The following is a 24,701-nucleotide window of genomic DNA, read 5'->3' as shown; positions in this document are numbered from 1 at the left end:
GGTTACACGATAGAGCTTTTACACGATAGGGCTATCGTGTAAGCGTTATGGATGCTCTTACAATATTTTTGATACGCAAGTCACGTAGGAAATAAGAAAATGAAAATATCTTAAGAGTAAAAACAAAAAAGGAGTTGATAGAAGAGACGTGCCATAAAGATTACAGAGGCCCCAAATCCATACCGTTCGTTCACGTGGCAGACATGAAACGTCTCCTCTTCTACGCAGCTCTAACTTCCATATACACTCACATGCAATTTCCCATTTCTCTCTCTCTCTCTCTCTTGCAAGCCGTGAAATCGGAATTCGTGATTCGTTGATGATAATGATCAGATTACGCGTCGCTGTCTGAGAAACAAATATCTCAGCGAATTCACTGGAGGAAGCTGCGATTAACTTGATTTTCGCAGGTTTGATTTTATCGGGAGAGTAATGACGCTTCAGCTTTCCACTACTCTTTGGAGCAACGGCAATTCCGCTCTCGCCTCCCGCCCAACTTCCGTCCGGTAAAATCGGTTGCTACTGTTTCTGTTATTGTTGATGCATTCTTCTTTGGTTGATTTCTCTCTCCCGAGTGCAGTTGCAGACCGGAATCAAGTGATAGAGCGTCGCACTTGAAAGCTTGCCAGCGGGGAGTTTTCAGTGAGGTAAGCTCCTAATCTATTTTTTTTCAAGTGTGAATTTTCTAAAATTGTGAGATTTTCGGCTCAGGTCAGACAAGATTTCGGTGGAAGTCGCCGAATGGGTTCATCTGTGCACGCAACTCGAGCTGGTGAGCAGAGTGTGGCGATAGAGGTATGGCTGATGATGATTTCTTGTATGTGTGGTTTTAATTTCGGCGTCTTATCTTTCAGAATTTGTTTAATTCTAGAGTTTCCTAATAGAGGGGTTGCAATATTGATGGTAATGTGTTGGGTGCGCCTATTGGTTCGTCTTATTTGAGACGTGTTTTGAAAATGTACCGTTTATGCTCTTCACTGGTTGAGTTAATAGGTAGATTGTGCGATCGTTCTGCAAGGACATTATAAGTAATTTTCTCAATATTATTTTTGTAGACTCGCGTATATTTTATCAGGGTTTTCAATCAATTTCATCACACTTTCATAAATTGTCTCATTGGGATATTAGTATCATGGTATGTGTCAGCTTGTTGAGACAATTTCAGGTGCTCTTGTTTGCAAAATGATTGCTTCTTCTGATTATTGCCACATAATTCTAGGAACAAGCACTCCAGAAAACAGAGGGTCCCTTGCTGAAAGTTTTCCCAGGACAATCACACCCTTTAGGAGTGTCGGAAGTTGAAACTGGAACTAATTTTGCGATTTTCTCTGAAAATGCTACTACAGTTACGCTCTGCTTAATTCTGCAAGAGAGGTCAGATTCTAAATTCTAGCTCATACTTTCAACTGATTTTTAATTTGATTCTTGGTCAGTCTCTGTTATCTTGTCTACCCTACACATGGGAATCCATGATTTTATTTAGTTTAGTTTTGTTTTCAATCAATCCTAAATGTTGGCAATTTTTTTTTAAATCCATCCATTTTCCCCCATGCCATTCTGGTGTACTGGCTTTGTTGTTGATATATCTAAACTTCTCTATTTAAAAAACTAAAGACGCCTCTTTTCTTATAATTTAAGGTTTTTTAACATGAATTTAGCACTTTTAGATGATTATAATGTAATGGGCATATTTGATGTTGTAATACGGGGTAATTTTTTAGGTTATCCTCACTCCTCTGCCTGTGAATTGTTAACATTTTATGCTTTTACTCATTCCCAAGTCATTATTTGTATTTCAGGGGAATGCATAACAAACTTGAAGAAGGGATGGTTGAATTATCATTGGACTCGCAAGTAAATAAGACTGGAGATATATGGCACATCTGTGTTGAGGTAGTCTCCCTTTTTCTGTTTTTAATGAAATTAGCAAATTGGCTTATTTAGTTCTATATATCTGCTCCAATTAGATTCTTCTTCATCATATGATTTCATGAAAAAGAGAAAGGAAGTGATCAGAGAAGTTTAGAAAGAGCCTCAACTCAATGGTTGAGAGGAGTAGAGATTAACCTAAAAGGATGACTCAGTTTTCCAGAAGTTACAAGGTCCCGCAGGAGTCTAGCATTTACTGAAGTAAGGGTGTGAAGTTAGTTTGTTTGATACTTCAGACACACGGTTTTGGCTTGTAATTTGCATTGAAACAATGTAAGAGAATGTTGTTTGCATGTTTGTCGTATACATGATGTGGGAAGCTTAAACCAACCTCAAAAGATGCAAAAAAAAGTAAGGCATTAGTTCAATTTAAAGATAAGTCTCTTTTTGATTGCTGGAAAGTTTGCCTTTATTTTACATCAATTGTCCATGTACTTATCCATAAATTTCTGGGGCCTTGAATCATGGTCTGCTAACAGAATGGGTTTCATTGGCATAATTTCTTTGCCGGATGACAATTGAAACTTGCAGGACTCTGATAATGAGGTGCTGGAGAGGATTAATTTTAGACAGTAGAGTGAGTAGTGTTCTTTAGTTTGTTTGGCCTTGTTTTATTGGGGACCCCTCATCCCTTTGTACTTCTATAATAATAATAATAATAATAATATGCTTGTTTTCTTGTGGAAAATCTTTTCCATCTGGGAATGCTAGGGGAATGATAGCAAACTAATTTCTCTTATGTATGTAGAAAACAATTGTATGTGTTATCTAAACTCAGCAGATGAAAGGGCAGCCTATGAAGAGATTTCAATGAATCACCAATACTGTTTAACATTGCTTATGAGAGACTGTTACAGATAGTATTTAATCTGTACTCATAATTTGTTAACAATATTCTGTGAGAGCTGACTTTGTTGCTTTTATAGTCGATCTTTGCTTTGTTGTTATTGTCAGTAGGGTCAATTGTGTTGTATTTTGTACATGATTCCCTTCATCTGCTAAATTGATTCTGAAACTTTTATTTCATAGGGTTTGCCACGTAGCAATGTCTTATATGGTTACCGTGTTGATGGCCCTCGAGATTGGCGTGAAGGACATCGCTTTGATTACAACAATGTTTTACTTGATCCATATGCAAAATTGGTTGAAGGACGCCGAGTCTTCGGTGATGCTAGCAATAAGATGTCTAAATTTTTTGGGACATATGATTTTGATAGCTTGCCTTTTGACTGGGGAGAGAACTATGAGCTTCCAAATATACATGAGGTTAGTGATCTAAGTCCTCTAAATGTCTCTTAAGATATAGTTATTAGTGAATATTAACGAGATCTTCCATTTGAATGTTCAAGACACTACTAGAATGCTTTTACTGCTATTTGGTGTCTTTGTTTTGTTTAGGTGGATTAAATCATGATTGCATGCTTCTCTTTTCTACACTCACCCTCTGGTTAATGGGAGCCTTTAATTCCTGTTATGCAAACTTTATCTTGTGTTCATGCAATATGATTTAGAAATTGAGAGAATCTAGCTTGTTTCATCTCTTGTCATGTGGAGACTATACTTTAAAGACCTAATCTTGATACTTATTTTTTATTTGATAATTTTATTTAGGTTTATTGCCTATAAATACATGAAATATACCCAAATTTTGATTTTTAACCAACATTATTTTTTTGGTCAAGTAGTACATAAACTTTGAACTTTTTGGAATTTGGCCCAAATTAAAATTTCCGCCACATTTAATCCTACGTGGACGCCGGAATCATGATATTTTTTATATGAGTTGGTTATGGCGCGGCAATCTAAGTGGCAATTTAAATTGAAACCACGTAATAAAATTCTGGCGTCCACGTGGGATTAAATGTGACCAAAATTTTAGTTCGGGCCAAATTCCAAAACTCACAGTTTATGTATTAATTGACAAAAAAATAGTGTTGGTTTAAAAACTGAAATTTGGGTATGCTTCGTGTATTTACAAGCAATTAATCCTTTTATTTATCACTTTCATTGATTTTTACGTTTGAGAGTGGGATGAACGTGCTTCATGAGCTATGCATAGCTTTGTATGTAGACTGTAGAGAGTCTCAAAACCTTACACCTTCATAGTTTCACTTTGACTTCATAATTTTTTTAAACCCGTGATGATCAATTTCGTGTTTGAAATATCATTAAGATGAATAAGGTTCTCGATTTTAAGATGGCCGGCTGTGTGCTGATGGTTTGGAATTTGCTAGTGTCCAGTAGAAGTCGATGACTGTGTCAATGCCCGTTTGCTACCAAATTGTTGAATGACATGCAACCTTTTTTCATATGAGTAGTATCTTATCTTAAGTATTATAACTGTTTCGAAGTTTGCCACTTACATGTGCATTTGTAGTTTTTGTGTTTCTCTAGATTCTTCTAAATTTTGTGCAGTTAAGTTTTTGCATTCTGACTGCAAAAATTATATTCTGCTTTTGCAGAAAGATCTTGTTTTGTATGAAATGAATGTAAGGGCCTTCACAGCTGATGAGTCCAGTGGATTGGATTTACATGTACGTGGCAGCTACCTTGGCATGATAGAGAAGGTAGTATTTTCATGTTTTCAAAGTGTTAAAGCTCTTTTCCCTTTTATTCCTATTATATCGTTCCTTCCTTAGCTGCATGTTGCTGTCTATTCTAATTAACAGTCTGTATAGTTCACTTTTCTTAATTTGCAGCTGATTGTTGATTTTTGGTTTTAATTTCTCATATTCTGTTTAAACAATTCCCATTTGTTGGTGACCTACTTTTGCCAATTTCATTTTCACAGTGAGTTTGTACTATACAACTTAAAATCTCTGTATAGATTTGGAAAAAGAATTTATTTCTTAATGTTGGAAACACAAAAAAATTAGCATCTAATTTTCCTGCCTCTGTAAATTTGCCGAAAGACCTGAGTGTCAATTTCACATTCTTATCAATTTAGAAGGATAATTAAGGAGTTATAGCTACGCCTGTTCATTGTTCTTGCACTTGCATCCACATATAAGATAATAATCGAATTGAACTAAGCAATGGATGTAAGTTTCTGAATTAAACATCTGGAAAACTTTCTCCATTTCTATGTATATGGTGTGTCAGAGAGATAGAGAGGAACCTATTGGAAGTAAAGATCGCTATGAGTCTAGGTTTAACCCAGACCTGACTTACCAAGAGGGTTTTTGAAGAATAAAGCAGTGTGTGGGGTGGGTTGTGGATTTTGTTTCAAGCTCACCCGTCCTATTTTTTTATTTTATTTTTAATTTTGTACATGTATGACATGATATTACTTTACTGATTTTTTTTAAATTATTTTTCAATTAACATTATCATAAAATGTACCTTATATGATTTAAAAAATAAACAAGTAGGTCCAGACAGACTTGCCTGTTGCCATCCCTAGTTTTTTTTTCTTTCTTGTATTTCTTTTCGGGGCTGAGGCGGTGGGGTAATAATTTTGGGCTCTTACAACTATTATGTTTGTTACATGATATACTCAGTGGAGCATGAATACTAGGGAAGAGAGTAGTGGTTCAGAAATCACACCTTCATCTTTTCATACAGATGTATCCTCTATTCCTTCCTTGAATGATGTATGCTTTACTAAATGAAATATGCATCCAATTTCGTGAAGATACCACATCTTTTGGAGCTTGGTGTCAATGCAGTTGAGTTGCTCCCTGTGTTTGAGTTTGATGAGATGGAGCTCCAAAGGCGCCCAAATGCAAGAGAGCACTTGGTATGAACTTTGACTCTATGTATGAATTCATTGATCATGTGAGTCAATCTGTGGCTTCAATTTACTTGTGATGAGGGTTCATCTTTGTACCTTACTTAAGTGCTGCAAATCTTTCACGCGATGGATGCGGGGCTGTCCATCTTGGATGGTCAGCTTGCACTTAAATGCTTTTGATAGGTCATTAACTATGGAAGCTAGATATGTTTGAATTCTTGACTTTCATGGCATGTTCTCTTTATGCAATACTAGAAATTTGAATTCATGAATTAAGAGTAGAAAAAGTCAAAGATGGTTCTTGATTAGATAAAACAATGCAATGATAATTTACAACAACAGAAAGTATTTACTTTCCCTAATCACAAGTTTACTCTATCTACCAGGAAGCTAGAAAGGAAGAAAATCCCTTTAACTTGGTAACTATCAGAAAAAGGAGGTACCTAACAGTACAAATTCATGTTGAAAACTTCTTTAACCCCTCCCTTGAGCTGGTCAACAGACATCATTCCTCTCTGCTACTTTAGGACTATGTTATGGAATTGGAATGCAGGGTTGTGGGCACTTTTCCAAGAACATCAAGAGGGTCACGACTTGGATAGAAAATGGGTTGATGAGAGAAATGTTGTGCTTTTCTTTAATAAAATACTAGTAAAATATCTGTCCACTTCGGTATGCTTAGTTTGTCATGATGTACACAGTTGTGAGTCATTCAGGTTTTTCCGGGATGACTTTCAAATATAGGATCTCACATACTCCCTGCAGTTTAATATAAGACTGGAACCCTGTGCTTGGTCTTGCAATAACATTCTATTCTTACTCCAGTTACTAGAAGCCTATAACCCCCCTCAAACAACGTACGCCTGGTATAACACCAACATATGTATGGAGCCTGGTGTGCCTTTCTAGCAAATAAGTTTTTTATGTTAGTTATTGCTAAGAAGAAATATATGATTATGGACAGAATATCATAATTGAATGTTAAACCTTGAAGCATTATTCTCATGTCAAGAGAGAAACAATCTGGATGACTCATTGATGTTGGCATACAGAGGCTATTGTACTTGTCGTCATCAATTCATACCTATTATATATATTCTCTGGGCATTTTAGCCATCACGGTGGTATATATCCTGTTAGTGATGTTTGAGTTGGAGCCAAAACATAGTCAAGCTGCAGATTTTGAATAATAAGCCTGTAATCCTTGAAAGGGGGTCTCTATTAAATTTGTGATGTGTAATCAAAAAATTGATCAATCCTGGTCAAAGGTTTGCATGTGCTTTGTGCAAGTACTTCCAAAAAAATTTACCTGTGATGCTTTAACTGTTATTGTTTGCAAGATCAATACATGGGGCTATTCAACTGTAAATTTCTTTGCACCTATGAGTCGGTATGCAAGCAATGGTGGAGGACCAATTAATGCTTCCCAAGAATTCAAACAGATGGTTAAGGCTTTCCATGATGCTGGAATTGAGGTAGTGCTCCTAAATCAATAATTTGTCCTACGTTTAATAGTAAAACAAAGTTCTTCATTTGGCCTATGTTGCTTAAATATATCCCAGGTAATTTTGGATGTTGTTTACAATCATACAAACGAAGCTGATGATGCACATCCATATACTACTTCATTTCGTGGCATAGACAACAAGGTGAATGTCTTGCAATGTAGTTAGTCTTTACTTTCTTTTTCTTTTTTTTCTGGGTCTTACCATGTGCGATATATATTATCCGAAACATAGCATAGGTCATGTTAATTGATTTGACTTGAAAATTTCCTTGAATAAAAGCATGCTTGATTCCCCCCAAATCACTCTTCTGGACTATTTATATTGTTGATAAAGAATTATATATGAATCTGTACACGTAATACATGGTTACACATTTGAGGTTACTTCTGAAATGGTTTAAGCAGTTGTTATTAACAACTCTAATGACCATTGAACTTCCGAATCCAATGCAATGTGGAAATGTTGGAGGTATTTGAATCTTTATTTCTACACGCTTTATTACCTGCTATTCAAGTTTACTGTTAATTTCTACATTATATGATAAAGAAAAGGGTTTTGTCGAGGGAAATAAACGACGATTAACTGAAACAGAAAAGAGATAAAAAAAAAAACTAGAAAGATTCCACAGAAGCCAAGAGCCTGCCTAAGCATAAAGCTGACTCATGATTTCTCCTGCCCAACCGCTAACATCAATACTAGAAACAAAAAGTTCCACATCCTTGTGCCGAGTGTGTCTTTGAAAAAAGATCTAACTCTAAAACATTTTTCAATTTAGGAAATACCAGATAACAACAAAAATAATATAAGGAGAGATGTATATAATATATATTAACAATAATGATAGATATTCACCCGTTTTGCAAGAGATTTTCATACAATGAGTTTATTTTCTTTTTGATTCCTATCTCTTGGTAATGTTTTGAAATTTTTTGTAGGTTTATTACATGATGGACTTCCAACAAAATGCTCAGTTGTTGAACTTCTCTGGTTGTGGTAATCTTTTTATCATTGAACTCCTTTTTAATGCACATTAGTGACACCAAGCCATCTTTTAAGAGAAACTTCTGGTCAAATGAATATGTTGGTGATTACTATTTTCCATGTTTGATATAATACACAAATTTTGTTAAAAAATTAATGAGTTGGTATTACAAAGGGACGAGTAATCTCCAAAAAGTGGAAGTCATCCTAATTGCTGATACAACATCAATCTCTAGGAACACCCAAAACAAAGGAGGCTTTTAATTCTTTATGGTTTAAGGCCCACCAAGCAGCTCTAAAGAGGGCAAAGGGAATAATGGATTCATAGAAGAAATTGTTTTGACAAAAAAAGTATTTGCATGAGAACTTACCTGAACAATCCAATCCCACTTTCTAATATCATCTCGACTCTTTTATAAGTTGAATTCCTTCCAATAGTTGGTGATATTCCACTTCAAACAAGAACCAAGGGGCGTACTTATGAATCGGAGTTAAAAGAAATATTAGGTTTATGATGGAAAGAAGAAATACATATAAAGAGGGATATAGCAAAAAAATGAATCGTCGCCCATCCAGACATCCTTATCGAATCCCACTTTATCATCACTTCTAACTGAGACCTTTATTGGTTGATGAAAATCATCATAAACTTTAGAAATCACTTCCATAGACTTTGAATAGTAATTTTAACAAAAGTGCACCGCATCCTATTTTTAGCTCGCAGGCCATTTCCGTCTCAGACATCTCATAAAAAACTCTCATTCTCGTTCAATAAAACTTTCTTTCCTTTTGGCACCTGAATAACAAAAGCCAAAGCATCAAAGATTGTAAAACATACTCCATCCGTCCCCCAAATAACTTCCTAGTAGGGGATGACACAGGTTTTAAGGAAAAATTGTTAAGTGTATTGGTAGTGGAGAAAAAATATTATAATTAGTATTGAAAATGGTAAAAATGTAATATAATTAGTATTGAGAATGGTGAAAGGTTGAAAAGTAAAAATAAATAAAGTATTATTAGTGGTGGGGTAATGTTCCAAAATGGATAGGAAGTTATTTGGGGGACGTTTCAAAAAGGAAATATAGGAAGTTATTTGGGGGACGGAGGGAGTACTTATCAAGATTTGACTTATGTCAAAGAAATTCATCTATATAGTATCTACCAATTAAATATTGAGGCACTCTCCCGTGCAACTGGTTTCTGAATGACACTACTTCAATATACAAATGACACTTGCTTCAAGTGTCATTTGTATGTTGAAGTAGTGTCATTCGGAAATGTTCAAGTGTCATTTCTCGAATGAAGTAGTGTCATTTTGGAAACCAGTTGCACGGTGCAACCGGTTGCACATGAGTATTTGTGTTAAATATTTCATCTAATATTGTATTTTATGAGATTCCAAATCTAAATAAAGATATAAAATCAATAAAAATATATTTATTTTTCTTTAAAATTCGTATGTCTACAATGTAATAGGCCATTTTCCGACCTTACAACCAATTATCTTCTCTCAATTTCCTAAGGTTATTTTCCTCCACACTAATGCCCAATAACGCCCTCTCATCTATGCTAATGTGCAATCCAGAAAGGTTATAAAATCTCCACCAACAACACAAGATTGGATTCGCTTTTATCTAGGAAAAATAAACCTGGAAACTTCATTTGGAAAAGGCTCAATTATTGTGGTGATCAGTTGTTCCAACACTATGTTGGTCTGCGGGGTTCAAATAAGAGGATTTGCAGAAACTTGGAGGGCATGCATTGATGAGGTACGGGAGATGATTAGATTGAGGGTTCCTGGTGGGTTTCAAACCACAAAGGTTTCAAAGCCTTCCTTGTACTTGATACTAGGAGACATAACAACAATATAATTCTATTTGGAATTCCAATCCTTTGTAATTTTATTTTTCTTATTTAAATAGAATGTACATGTTACCCTTAAAAAAAGAAACATGTATTGTATGCCCCTGCTTATTAAAATTACTATATGTTACTCATTCAACATAGTGCATTTAATTAAATGGTTATCTTGTAATGATTTTGCATGGGATGTACATACAATCCATTACAACTTGCAATATTATATTCCCCTTAAAACGACAGTAAAATTGACAATTTTTAGGTTTAAGGATATCCAATTTGAAATGAGGATGAGAAGAAATAGTAGACCTGCGTGCACTTGGAAGCTAAAAAAAAAATTCAACTCAGGTTGGTTAGGACCAAATGATCAACTGTATATGCTGAAGTGGTTCCCGCACGGTACAAAATTGAAGTAACTTATTGATTGTGAAACCATTGATGAGACAAAGAAAAATTTGAGCATCCTGCATGCTTGATATTGGCTGCTTGCCTCAGATTTCTTGAATTTATGATCATGAAATCAATGTTTTAAATAGCTGACTAAGAAAGTTTATATCTGTCTACTGTAACCAAAATATTGGTGTCCAGGAAATACATTGAATTGCAACCATCCTGTCGTCATGGAACTGATACTTGACAGCTTGCGGCACTGGTATATTCTGACTCATACTGATCCTATAACCTTGGAGGTGTCCTGTATGGTTGATCGTACCTTAAATATGCATAAAAATTATCTTCTCACATTATATTTGTCTTTGAACTTGCTGGCATTAAAAAAAATGCAATTTTCAACTTTGTATACATCCATTTTCCAGTAAGTGCATAAGGATCAAATGTCTTTTCAAATGATTTGAGTTTCTGTCAAACTGAAACAAGGAAGTTCTGGTCTTGAACTACATTAGAGGAAAAGATGTGATCATGATAATCTTATTGATCGTGTCAACCTTTTAGGTTATTGATTTACCATCAACTATGTAACTCTCTGTGCGATAATCTACAATAGGACTGTTTGGAAATTGTACAGTGCGACTTTTTCAATTGAAATACATTTTCAGTGATCTCTGATTTGGTTTCTTAATTATAGCATATTCTAGTTCTTTTATGTACCATCAAGATGAAAATGCTGATATCTGTTCGATAACCTTTCTGTAGCTTGAAAGAACTATTAAATTTTTTTCTGCATCTGAACTGTTGCTACTGCAATCAAGTGTTTACAAATTAGATTTTCACACTTGCATTCAACATTCTAACTGTAGGGTCACTGAGTATCACGTGGATGGGTTCCGTTTTGATTTGGCTAGTGTGCTGTGTCGAGGAACTGATGGTTCTCCCCTCAGTGCTCCCCCATTGATCAGGGTAATTTATAACACCCTTAAATTGGGATTGGAACTTTATAATTTCTGATATCATGGGTAACTACAAGTGTTACCTTGTGTTAATTCTAATGTCTTATACTCCTTTTGCTCTGAATTGGTTTCTCTATTGTCTTGTCTCCCCTTCCTGACCTCTAGGTTTTTGTCAAAACTATATGTCCTGACAATAGTTGTGTATCAAACACTAAATTAAGTTAAAAGAGAGCAAAGTCTGATCTCCAGTCTTAGAGAATCCATCAACCTTCTCCATACTTGCTTTTCCTGTGAATTAGAGAAGTAACATATATAGCTAGGTAGATTAATCTTTACCTGTCAAGTACATATTCTTGTAGGTCTGTAGAGAGACTTCTCTGTAACGACTTGATAAATCCAAATTTCTTGTAAGGACTAAGGGTACATCTTCTATACTTCTGCGTGTTAATATACTACCGTATAAGAACCACTGATCTCTGTTTCACTTGATTCCTATGTATGATCTTATAGATTGGCACAAAGAATAAAGCCTTTTTAGTAGAAGAAATTTCTTTGGATTTAGAGGCCCAAAGTTTAAAGTCTTGGGATTCAATTCTCTTGATTAGTCTTCCACCATCATCTCCTTTTTGCATGTAATCAACTACGCATAGCTGTGATGACACCATGTACTTGTTCCTCATTTCCTCAAACACGTTTGCTGCAACACTAACTATGCTGATTGTTCCTATCCAATAGTTGTGTGATACTGCTTAGTTGTCTTTCCTTTATTAACAAAGGAAAAAAAGCAACAATCACAATAAAATAATCTTATCTCAAATTTGTTTCAATTCACAAGAGTATTATTTTGATGCCCTATGTTGTTCAGAGAATGGATGTTTGTAGGTTTGTCTTGTAGCAATTTGGATTAACTATTTTGGCAAAGCAAGGGTAACCACCGAGTACTTGTTAGTGGAGCCTGTTGTGTTGTTGTGCTATTCTGTCAATACTAGGCCCACCCTGTGGTCCCTGGGAGTTCCAATTGTTTTTTAGTCGTATGCATGTGAGGTATTGAGTGTTCTTATGCAGGCAATAGCCAAGGATAGTATCCTCTCAAGATGTAAGATCATTGCAGAACCTTGGGATTGTGGAGGGCTATATCTTGTTGGAAAATTTCCGAACTGGGATAGGTAACTTCTGCAATTTTTACTTTTTGTTTATTTTTATATAGAGTCTACGACAGATGTGCACATCATGAATGAGGTGAGGACATTTTGTAATTTTTATTTTTATTTTATTTTATTTTTTTAAATTTTCCTAGCGTATTTAGATCTTCGTAGAGAGTAAAAAAGTTTGACATCTTGGATGTTTAAACTTGAGCTTTGTAAGGAACTTGATTTTCAAGTTACTATCCTCACGTTATTTGGTCCTACTTGGAGAACTGTTAGTGGGTAGATATTCCCCATTATCTCTGTTAGAGAGCCATTTAACGAACAGAAGAAGAAGAGAGGAGGACGAGGAGGAGGCGTGCATTATGGCACAAGCGGCAATTAATAGTTATTTTAATAAATAATTATTAGTTTAATTCTTTCCTTATTCAGTTATGTTATTTAGTTTGGTTGATTAGGATTCAGGCCCTGGCCTTTTTGCACCCAGGCTGAATAGAATAGAAGGGTCTTGCGACTCTTGCCCCTTAAGGGAAAGATTGTCTAGGATTTTAGATCTTCACGGCAGGAGAGTTCCTCTTTTGTGGAAATTTCTCTTTGGCTTTATGAATTTCTTTCAGTTATATTATTGTTCTTTTGAGTTCTTTTTGAATCAATTGTTCATTTCCTTTCTCTTTGTTTTGACATTTCAAATTAAAAATACTTTCAAGTTGGGGTTCCTTAGACTGTGTATTCTGAGCCAATATTACATGTAGAGGCCGGACAATGCATATTAGAGAACCTTAATAGGTAATAGTGTGCACTACATTTTAAGAGCTTAAATAAGCCATCAATGTCAGTAATTCGATTTTTTTATTTCTTCTCTTCTACGTATAACTTAACACATACCAAGACAAACATCACAGTGTGAATTTTTGGCATGCAGGTGGGCTGAATGGAATGGAATATACCGTGATGACATTAGAAAATTTATAAAGGTGCTGCAAGTGGAGAAATTCTCAATTAGATGATATATTCTGTACTTGATTTCCTGAAATTATAAACATAAATTAGATTCACTGAAAAGATGTTTATGGGAACATTTCGCTGGATAATATATTGACTGGGGACAAACTTTCCTATATTTTAACTCTACTCAGTCTCACTGTAGTTTACTACCTCCAGAGTGAGGTAATCTTAGTTCGTCTATAATAGTAAAACAATATTATCTGTTTACTCTTAAATTAATATTTGATGAAAATGCGCCACATCTGAAAAGGAAAGCATTCCATACATGTTCATTTGTTTGCAAAGTTACTTTTATTTGAATAATCATGTCAACCTTTGTTTAATTTGAAAATAGGGGGACACTGGTATGAAAGGAAGCTTTGCTACTAGGATTTCTGGTTCTGCTGATCTGTACCGAGTAAGTATTAAGCTCATGGCATTTTATTTTCTTTCATCTATGCTAAGGAATGTTCTTCCTGATGATTCTGCTTCTAAGATTGTTTGTTAACTTTAGGTCAATAAGCGCAAGCCATATCATGGCATCAATTTTATAATTGCCCATGATGGTTTTACATTGTATGACCTCGTCTCATACAACTATAAGGTATCACTAGTCATTATGGTTTTCATCAATTTGGTTTATATCAACTCTATATTCACTATATCCCATTATTGAAACTTTTAGCACAATGATGCCAATGGAGAAGGTGGAAATGATGGATGTAATGATAACTTTAGCTGGAATTGTGGTTTTGAAGGTAGATCTGGATTCCATATATAAATCTTCTTTCTTATGAACAAACACTCATAGATCAGTCTCTTATCATTACATTTTAGTGGTATGCAGATAACGTTGCACACAATACATGATGCCGTAACTATTTTGCACATAGTCATGATTGTTTAAGAAAATGGAGTCTCTTGTGTAATTCTACTGTCTTATCCTTTACTATGTTCATATCAGGAGAAACTGGAGATCCGAATATTAAGGCATTGCGTATACGGCAAATGAAAAACTTCCAAGTAGCACTGATGATATCCCAGGTAAACACTTTCAATTTCTCTAAGATTTATCTCTGTATTAGTGAATCATGAAATATTGTTGCTATATGCATAAGTAAAATCCTAAAGTAGTCATCTGAGAGGTAACTGGTTTTAACAATTTCAATTTCTTTTTGGTTGAAAACTTAATCTTCCAGTTAAATATTTGGTATTCTTAGAGTGGAGATAATATTGATCCTTTTTCTGGTTTTATCTCAATACTTTTCAAGAAGGAAGTTCGGGGCCTGATCTATTTTAGTAGGATTGAATTATGCACTGAGAAAGAATGAGTTTATTGTCTCTTTTACTAAGATTATAGAGTAGCTTCTCTAAGATGTGAGAATGGGTGGAGCTCTTCTCCCCTAGTCACACTTATGCCTATTTCTGTTTATATAAACTGTCTATTATCAGGGAAGAGCGAAAAAACAAAAAGAATGGGTTGCTCCTTTTCATTTCCTGTTTTTGGTTGACAAAATGAGAGTGCACAACTGCAAAGTGCAAACTGAGTCCTAAGTTTTCTACTGATCATATGCGCTTTCTTTTTCTTGTAGTCTCTCACTTTTTTGGTAATGAGACAGCATGTGATATTTAAGCATAAGCCATGTTAGCACTAAACTGTATAAACTCTCGATCTTAGCTATTTGTGCTTTCTGTCACTGGATTTGCAGCTTATTTGTGTTCATCCAAACACTAGAATGACCAGTTACATTTCCTTTTCATAAGTCCCTTCTGTGTTTATTTATGGAGGAAATAAGTCCATTGTACTTCTGTTGTAAAAGACCACGATATCCAAATCTTTTCTGGCTCTGGTTTCCACAACTCTGGAACTTCAAAATCTATTGATCTATCAGTGATGTTTGACCGGGTCTTTGTTATTAGGGAACTCCTATGATGCTAATGGGGGATGAATATGGTCACACTCGTTTTGGAAATAATAATAGCTACGGACACGACAATGCTCTTAATAATTTCCAATGGGGACAAGTATGTGTTTTTCCTATAATTTTTCCCTCACCTTTGTCTCTCTTTCCTACTTGAACATGTTAGATAACTTTGTAATTTGACGAGACAGCTGAAGGATAAGAAAGACAATCTTTTTCGGTTTTTCTCAGAGATGATTAAGTTCAGACGGAGTCGTCATGTCTTTGCTAGAGAAAATTTCATTGACAAGGTAAATTTTTTATTTTTCATTATTTGCATTTATCTATTCTATGGATAAATATTCTGCAGTTATCAACCCTGTTGTGTTTTTTATTTTGAGTAGAAATGATTTTTTTGTGAACTCAGCATCTTTATAATAGGCGAGACACTTCTTGTTTGATATGAGTTTTGGGTCGTATATGATTTTAATTTCTATTATTAGCCATATAAAAATTAAAAAGTAACATATTCTGGCAAGTAGCATGTACTTCTTTTGGCTGTTACAGCTCAATCTCAATGCGTAGTAAATTGAGTAAACTAAGAACATAGGTTTAGATGATGACTACTTTGACTGTAATATAGGGTGTGTGTTTGGTTTGGTATTCACAAAATCAATATTGTTAGGAGTTGAAGCATATATACATTTGGGAAGGCTGAGACATTATGTGCAGAAAAGTGACACAAATATAAGCATTTAGATAGCTTTCAGTCACTATGGCATCACTATGCTGTTTGAGATTGCAATAGATAGCATAACCATATTCCAATGAGGCTGATTGTCCGAACAGTGGAAGCTATGTTTGATTGTCTGGGAAAACACCACAAGGAAGTTAACCTGTAAAGAGGTCTGCAGCAGCTGGCAAGCCTAACTCACTCACTCTAGTTACCCTTTGAACTGCTATGTACGACACAAAAGTTCTTATTTTCTATAAAGGAATGTTTCACTCGAGCATGTAGTGCTTTAGTGTAAATGAGTGCAATAAAAGGAAAATAACTAGATAAAAGTTACCTATTTGAAAGGGCTCCTGGGTTTTGTGGGTGGTAGCGCCATACCCATTCTCCATTACAGATGAATTAGACATGCCAAACAACCTTTTCTCAGAACGGCCCTTTGCTAAAGTACCTCTCTAGGGGTGTATGATTAGTTGTTTTTGTCAGAGCTTTCATGCTAATCTAAATGCTCTTATTACGCAGTTCACATTTGCATATTTCATGTTTAAGAATGCTTTGACATTATTTTGATGCAGCATGAAGTCACATGGCATGAGGATAACTGGGAAAATTATGAGAGTAAATTCCTCGCTTTTACGTAAGGATACATCCCTCGCCTTTCCATACTACAGATGTCCCGCGATTTTATTTTTCATTCATTTGTTATAGATTCCTTGCACTGCTGTTAAATTTGACATTTTGTTTTTAATCTATTGAATTTGCTTCAGAATTGTTGAAATTCATTAAACAACTACTAGGACATATCCGGATATTAGATGAACAAGCATTTGCACCTAGTACATGAGGGCATTTGGAAAAGTTTTTGCTAGGTCTAATTCTCAGAGAAAGAAGGTTTTGATCAACTTCATATTCCCAGAACCAAATCCTTTCTAAATGATTCAGTTTTTCTGTTTTCAGTCAGTTTTTGCTCACTCCTGGCAAAAAGTGGAGGCTTAATTTATGTTTTGCTTCCATAAACAACAATATACCCTTAAATCAGGAAAAGAAGGGATTGACTTCTACTCACATCCAACACCTTTGTAGAAGTGCTAACATCTTTGTCTCAATCTACAATGGAGTGATAGATCAAATAAGGAAACATAACAGCTTATAGATGGAGATGTTATGATTTCACTTTCTGAACAGTCTGGTGGCTTTCTGGCGTGCAATGTTTACTAACCAGGATTAGATTGTGAGGTTCTGGGACATGTGGACAGTCTAAACAAAGGTCCGGATTGCTTATAGAGTTTCGTCAAAGGGCAACAAACAAAGGTTTCTGGTTGTCCAAGAGTCCCAGTTTGCCTAACCTCCCTACATGAAATTTTATGGAATTAGAGGGTTCTTGGTTTTCTAAGAGTGCCAATTTGCTTGACCTCCCTGCCAGAAGTTTTATGTGGCGAAGTCCACCATTGACTACTCTCTTTCTCTCTCTCTCTCTCTCTCTCTCTCTCTCTCTCTCTCTCTCTCTCTCTCTCTCTCTCTCTCTCTCTCTCTCTCTCTCTTATTTATATATATATATGTGATGTTTCAGGCTGCATGAAGACAATGGAGGTCATATTTATGTGGCATTCAATGCACATGACTACTTTGTTAAAGTTTCTATACCCTCTCCGCCACAAGGAAGACGGTGGTTTCGTGTGGTCAGTTTTTCCAATAATATTTCACTTTACCTTCCTGATTGAATGAGACTTCCTGGATTATCTGTAATACTGCAAGTAGTCAATAAAATATCAAGTTCTACCATTTTGTTATCTGTTTGAATTCGTACAACAATTAATGGGAACTTGTACGTAGGTGGATACGAATCTGGAGTCCCCAAGTGACATCGTCCCAGAGGGCGCTCCAGGCGTAAAGGAGACATATAATGTGGCCCCCTACTCTTGTATTGTTCTTGAAGCGAAGCTGTAGATAGATGCTGCTTGCTGCATTTTGAGGTCGAAAGTGGAGTTGGATTCTTTTCAAGTAAATGAATCTCGTTCAACCCTGAATAAGAGATATTAGTGTGCGAGAGCTAGGATATTTAGTTTTAACAGCTGAAATAATTTTGAAGTTAGAACACAAGGTATTAAAGATTACACAAATTCACTGTCAAAACAGATTCTTGATTGAGCCAATAATTCCGTACAAATTTTAGGCCATTCTTTCTGGGAATTTGATATAATTTACTTTATTTTGGAAAGATTGCTCCGGAAGAACTCAACATGAAGACGAAAATTAATTTGGGATGGAGATTTCTGACTGTTTCCAACCAAATTAGAAGTGCTAGTAGTGAAATGTAATCTGAATTCATAGTTCAGTTGTAAATTGCTAAACATTAATTATAGAAGAAAAGGTTAAAAATACTGATTTTATTAGATATGAAAATGTAATTTTCTGCAACTTGAATAAAAAAAACTGTTGCAAAGAACCATTATTAGGTTGCCTCATAAATCCCCCTCTTACAAAACAGAAATACAACATCTGTATGCATTACACATGATTTGAGTATTTTCAACATTGTTCGATCCAACAAAATATAGGTCGATTAGTTTTTATTATTATTTATCTAAGCTATTATCAAAATATATTGTTCGTTCTTAGTAATGTATCGATTATTTGAATTTTAAAAAAGAAGATCAATTGTCTACTATACAAGTAAGATTATTGTAAACCACGATGCCTAAAAGTATCTAAATTAAATTGTATCCACATTGATCTATTGCAATTTGCAAGCATTTCAATTATAACTTATAAGTATGCATATTCTTTCCAAAACAAAGAGTGTATACTATAGAACTTAGTTAGTTAGATAACTTAGATTATATATGGACGCTATTTTGGCGGCTTTTTTTAACAATAGTTTCGTATTGGTATTTGAACCTTTATCTGTTTGTTTGTTTGTTTACATTTGGGGTGTACCGTAATTACGTATAGTAATCGTATCTATTTCGGTGCATTATTATAATAATAAATTTATGAAGTTATATTGTGGCCAATCTCAAACTAATTTAATAGAAATTTTTTTAACTTATTTAATTTATCTTTTAAAATAAAAATAGAATTTAATTGTTTTATTGTATTATCTATATTGTACTTATTTTTTAAAGAATATTTTTTATTTTTATTTTATTTTTTAATAAAAATAAAGAAGTTACAAAAGATTACCAAAAAAGAAAAAGTATAATGTAGATAATAATACAATAAAGTAATTAAATTTTATTTTTATTTTAAAAAATCAGTTAAATAAATTTAAAAAAATCTATTTAACTAATTTATGAGGGATTATAATATAATTGTTTAGCATCACTCACATTATAAATTTGTAATTGTAAGAGCACTCCCAGCAGAAATCCCAAACTTATGCTCCTATATTTCTCCCTAAAGCTTCCCTATTTAATTTTAGGATCTCGATTTTATAAATGCATACACCAGATCTCCTATTTTCTACATAAAAACAATAATTATGTGTGGGCCCTATTAATTATAAGCTTAAAATAAATTTAGGGTGGGTGTAAATTTAAGATTGAATTTAGGTAGGTGTAAAATTTTTTGTGGGCCCCATCCAATTTAGGGGATCTGCTGGATGCATTTTTTATCTCATATTCAATTGTTTTTGCCTAAATTTAGAGTTAGTGATGCATTTAGGTGATCTGCTGGGAGTGCTCTAATACTACGAAGAATTGGCGGTTGACGTTGATGAGATGAGATTGAGATGAGCATGCGGTGATTTGTCGACAACTAATATGGTAATAACACGTGGACAAGAGAGAAATTAGACTAATTTTAATATCTGTCATTTTATAGGAATAACTCCATCACCTTAAGTAAGATTACAGAAACGATCACCTACCCACCGTGAGCATGCATATCATGCCCACTATGATGTGGCAATTGTAATTATAGTAAGATAATTTTAATTAGAGTAAGATTTATTAATTCTCTTTCTTAATTAAAATTGTCACATCAGTGGTGGGCATGTTATGCTTGCCCACGGTGGGTAGGTGATCGGTTCTGAGTAAGATTATTCTTAACAGTTTTAGTAAATTTTACTTTGATTTGTATAAATAGTGATGTATTAGAATAACTAATTGACTCTTTTGCGCATGCATCATTGTCAAATTAATGTTGGTTTATTATTTGAATTAAATATGATTATGCCGAAATTGTATTTATCGGAGGGCATATATATTATATTCTTGAATTAATAAATTCCGGTATAATTTATTTTTATTAAATAAAAGTGACTAATTATTAAATTGCGTCGGCTTTATGCGGCTATAGTGGGAGGTGTGACGATTGTAAAAGACTATGTTTCATATTTCGGTGGGATGAGATGCTTGCGAAATGCTTGACTTAATCAAAATGAGTCGAATGAAGAAAGGGCAACAGCATCTATTATTTTTATTAAAAAAAGTTCAGAGACGGAATTTCATGCTTATCTTACATTATGATTTACATTATATACCTTCACAAGTACTCCCTCCGTCCGCGAATTAAAGCCCCATTTACCTCTAAATATTTGTCCGCGAATTAAAGCCCCATTTGCCTTTTTGTACCCTTTTACCCTCCCTATTTACTTTAAATTACTACCCTTTGCCATTAATTATCCCACCTAATTTTTTAACCTACTTAATTATAGATTTAAGTATTCATCCTTAATTAATGCAAAATAAATTTATGTCTACTCCCTCCGTCCACTAATTCAAGGCCTTCTTTCCTTTTTGGGACGTCCACCAACTCAAGGCCTATCCATTTTTAGTAAGTTTTTATTTATATTTAATTGGTGGGTCCCAAAACAATACACTTTTTCTCCACTCAACTAATAAACAATACATTAATTGTGGGTCCCTTTCTCCACTCAACTAATAAAAATACATTTTTTCTTAAAACCCGTGTTTTGCTCCTTAGGTCATGAATTAGTGGACGGAGGGAGTATTAATTTAGGCTTTCTCTCTCAAATGGAAAGCAGTATGATTCCGATGCACAAGCACCGCCGGCTGCTCCTCTGGTGATCCTTCGCCACCTTGAGGCTCTTCGTCCCGTCGCCGACGTACTGCGTCGCGTTGACGACGTGGTGCTCGATGTCGTCCATCTGCTCCCCCTGCGCCTCCACCATCACCGCCATGTCCAGGAATATCTGGTGCAGCTCCAGCAGGCTCCTCTCGATCTCCTTCGCCGCGTCGTGCCGGTCCTGTATCTCCGCCACCGTCTCCACCACCTTCCCCCTCCCGTGCTCCTACAACAAAAAACCATAAATTCAATCACTAATCGAGCTCCGATTTACAGATCTGGACTCATCAGCTGACTAATGCGCAATGATTCATTCATTTATTTATTTGTTTTTTTGCTTTCACTCTCGTGAGATGAATAATCTACTTTTTGCTTTCAGCCGATTAATCAGCTGATTAATTTTACCTGAATCTGGACTCATCAGCTGATTAATTGAGCTCCGGCCTGAATCGATGCGCAATGATTCATTCATTTATTTATTTGTTTTTTTGCTTTCACTCTCGTGAGATGAATCTAGTTTTTGCTTTCAGCTGATTAATCTAGTATAATTTCGTGTAATATTTGCAGGTATGAGGAATATAGTAATTGAGCTCCGATTTGCAGATCTGGAGTCATCAGCCGATTATACATCTTTCTTAAGTAAAGATTAGCAAAAAGTAAACAACTACCCTTATCTTTTACCTACAACACCTTTTTCAGCTTTCTTAGTCTCCGTGCCCAACAGTAAATGGGGCTTTAATTCACGGACGGAGGGAGTATATATTATGCATTATATATCACTGAATTTAAAGTAAGAAGGGCTCTCCATCCTATCTACTACTCTACTAGATAGGTGTTACGCAACTTGCATATAGAGACAAATACTCTCTAATTATTATCGGGGGGCAAATAATTACATATTTGTAAGGTTAATTATTCAAAAAACTTCAAACTATTTACTTATCTAAAATATCATATAAGATCAATAATATTCTAATAAAACTCAGTATTTTTAATTTTTTTTAATAATCTAGTCTTTATTTATATTTTTTTATTAACAAAATTGTTAACTTTTGTTGGTAGTACATAGATCGCTAACCTGGCATGTATGAGCCATGAAAAAAAAGAGTCGTACGGTGGCGTGAAACTTTTGCACGTATGGTCAACAAAAATTAACGATTTTGTTAATAAAAAATAGACGTGAGGTTAGATTATGTTAAAAATTAAAAAAAAAATTATTAATAATAATATTGATAGCATATGATATATTTTCTCAAGGTAAGTCGAGAATTTATATTATTTTGGATAACGTAACGGAGAGTTGGCGCTTTTGTAGCAAAGCTTAACAACTTCAAATAAAAAAGATGCTAAAATCCATTTTCGTCTATTTGTAATAAGTATTTTAAAAGTCGCTGAGCTTTTCTATATATAGGTTCGAACTTATAGAGATTTGTGCAACTCTAACTATCCTTTAGTTATATTATCTTGGATTGGATAAGTTCGATAATAGATTGGCATTATTTTAAATATGCAGACATATGGTTCCAGCACAACTTGTAAATCAACTTGGAGTTCGAATTTGTTAAGCATATTCAAATTAATTTAGTGAAAACTTATAAATAAGTTCGGCTCAAACTTTGAGTTTGTAAAAAAGTTTGCCAACATACAAAAAGTTTAAGCTCGAGTAGAGATAGAAATAGTTGGGAAGTGACTTTCACATGTAAACTTGATTTTTTTTTATTTTTTTTATTTTTTTTGTAGCATAAGCCAGACTTTGGTTGTCCATATTAATTAGGAGTTGAAATGGGCCAGCCTACTCAAAAAGTTGTATATACTTGGAAAATCGACTTTAAGAATCAAATTTAACGTTTTATATGACGATTGTTCATTTAAAATGCCGCTTCCAATTTAAATATGAGATGGTCTTGGGTACAATCGGGTTGCATCCTAATCCGCATCTGACCTGCACTGTGATCAAAGCCCGCATCATGATCCGAATCGTGTAAATGACACTATTCAATTGTACAAATGACATTGTGTATAATTGACACTATTTGGTTATATAAATGACACTGCGTATAAATAAAACTACAACATTGTAAATGATATTATAATATTTTAAATGACACTAAAAATTGAAAATGTCACTATAACATTTTAAAATGTTACATCGTCATTTATATAACCGAATAGTGTTAATTATAGACAGTGTCATTTACACGATTTCGGTCAGGATGCAGATTCGGATCATCAGGATGCAGATTAGGGTCTGAATGCGGATCAATCCGATTGTATGATACACCCAATTGCACCCAAATTTTTGTGTTTAAATATTACACATATATACTTATTCACTTATTCAAAATTTTAGTTTACATCCAACATCCAAGCAATTTATTTATTTTAATTGAGAAAAGAGAAACCATGCATGGGGATTGAACCCTAGCAACAGAGAAGGTCTCCACCTCTCAAACTAGATAAATTTTATTAATGGTTCGCATACAGTATAGATAAATTTGAATACGAACGAGACTCATATTTTTATATATACACCAAAACAGAAATATAATAAAAAAAGGATAAATATAACCAAAATACTACTATAATAAATATTCAAATAAAAATTTTATTTCTAATAAAAATTATTTCCTCCATAGAAATTATTAACCATACTTCTTAATGCATACATTGACGATTCTTTATACATATATTAATGTTTATTTTATATCAATACTTTTCAAACATTATATTACCATTTGTTTTTTTATTAATATTGAACAAATAATTTTAGAGATCACATGACGGTGAACTCGAACTTGAGACTTTGACCTTCATTCAAGTATTACTGTTTCTTTTTATGGCAATCTTAGATTATTCTACTATCTAGCTTATACTTCATCCGTCCCAAATGAAATGTCTTGTTTCTTTTCGGCACAGTTATTTAGGAAAATGTTAATTATACGTGTAGAGTTGAAAAGGTGATGTGGGTTCCCAAAAATTGTACTTTTTGAGGATAATTTTTTTAATAAAAGAAAACAAGCTACATTTCATGTGGGACAACCCAAAAAAAAAAGACATTTCATTTGGGACGGATGGAGTATAACAGATTGGGGATATTAGTGAGAGTGCTCGTCATCTAAGAGATGATGGAGATAGTTAGAAACATAAAATCATGAGCAAATCACAGAAAGACCAAAGATGATAAGACGTTGAAGACAATCGATCAAGAATGGAGAGTCAACCTTGATTATTGCAAAAGAAGTAGGCAACATAAATATAATCAAAGGAGCAAGTCTAAATGATACTAGACCTCAAAAAAGATACTCCAAGACACAAACTTAGTTGGCATAACTGCTCAACTAAGAAATACACATATTAGCTCTAAAAGTTAACTCCCGTAACTAGTTTAGAATTATTTATGAACATATAGATGCTACTTCCATTCTTCATGTAGCATACTCATAATTTACTCGTAAAATCTTGTAAATACTTTTCAGCAATAAAAACTCTCTTCGCTTTCGATATATTAATATCCTCTACATATAATTTGCCGGAATAGTTGACTTTCAAGTCT

At 34.3% G+C, this 24,701-nt stretch overlaps 2 protein-coding genes across 4 annotated transcripts; one reads left to right on the top strand and one right to left on the bottom strand.

Moving 5' to 3' along the window:
* The first annotated feature begins 80 nt into the window (after positions 1-80).
* LOC131010602 (isoamylase 3, chloroplastic) lies at positions 81-18,297 on the top strand. 3 transcript variants are annotated; one of them, XM_057938198.1, is made up of 24 exons: positions 81-506; positions 581-647; positions 712-795; positions 1,220-1,374; positions 1,800-1,893; positions 2,959-3,195; positions 4,392-4,496; positions 5,564-5,668; positions 7,003-7,137; positions 7,225-7,311; positions 8,106-8,163; positions 10,600-10,663; positions 11,268-11,367; positions 12,423-12,523; positions 13,425-13,476; positions 13,842-13,904; positions 14,001-14,090; positions 14,172-14,244; positions 14,451-14,530; positions 15,407-15,511; positions 15,600-15,698; positions 16,696-16,757; positions 17,691-17,799; positions 17,954-18,297. In XM_057938198.1, the coding sequence occupies exons 1-24, from the start codon at positions 433-435 to the stop codon at positions 18,065-18,067; spliced, it is 2,313 nt and encodes a 770-aa protein (XP_057794181.1). In that variant the 5' UTR covers positions 81-432; the 3' UTR covers positions 18,068-18,297. The 3 variants fall into 3 exon arrangements, 2 of the variants coding, with proteins under 2 accessions (XP_057794181.1, XP_057794183.1); XR_009096622.1 differs by lacking the exons at positions 17,691-17,799; positions 17,954-18,297 and having other exon boundaries at positions 15,640-15,698; XM_057938200.1 differs by lacking the exons at positions 81-506; positions 581-647; positions 712-795; positions 1,220-1,374; positions 1,800-1,893 and adding an exon at positions 2,167-2,280.
* Positions 18,298-21,077: 2,780 nt separating this feature from the next.
* Positions 21,078-23,114, bottom strand: LOC131009798 (syntaxin-related protein KNOLLE-like). The gene is made up of 2 exons (XM_057937205.1): positions 23,091-23,114; positions 21,078-21,374 (listed from the first exon to the last, which is right to left on the bottom strand). Exons 1-2 carry the CDS (start codon positions 23,112-23,114, stop codon positions 21,093-21,095), a joined length of 306 nt encoding a protein of 101 aa, XP_057793188.1. The 3' UTR covers positions 21,078-21,092.
* Between the last annotated feature and the right edge of the window lie 1,587 nt (positions 23,115-24,701).

This window comes from Salvia miltiorrhiza, chromosome 2, assembly GCF_028751815.1.
Source record: "Salvia miltiorrhiza cultivar Shanhuang (shh) chromosome 2, IMPLAD_Smil_shh, whole genome shotgun sequence".
Classification (NCBI taxonomy): Eukaryota; Viridiplantae; Streptophyta; class Magnoliopsida; order Lamiales; family Lamiaceae; genus Salvia; species Salvia miltiorrhiza.
Note: the sequence above shows the minus strand (reverse complement) of the source record. Positions and strands in the feature narration are given on the sequence as shown.

What these genes read in the sequence shown, in the direction of transcription:
- LOC131010602 (XM_057938198.1), top strand. Translation starts at nt 433, where the DNA reads ATGACGCTTCAGCTTTCCACTACTCTTTGGAGCAACGGCAATTCCGCT. An exon ending in AGCGGGGAGTTTTCAGTGAG is followed by an intron (nt 648 to 711) that starts GTAAGCTCCTAA and finishes TTTTCGGCTCAG; the next exon opens with GTCAGACAAGATTTCGGTGG. An exon ending in AAATTTCCGAACTGGGATAG is followed by an intron (nt 12,524 to 13,424) that starts GTAACTTCTGCA and finishes TTTGGCATGCAG; the next exon opens with GTGGGCTGAATGGAATGGAA.
- LOC131009798 (XM_057937205.1), bottom strand. Translation starts at nt 23,114, where the DNA reads ATGCGGGCTTTGATCACAGTGCAG. An exon ending in GGGCTTTGATCACAGTGCAG is followed by an intron (nt 21,375 to 23,090) that starts GTCAGATGCGGA and finishes TTTTTGTTGTAG; the next exon opens with GAGCACGGGAGGGGGAAGGT.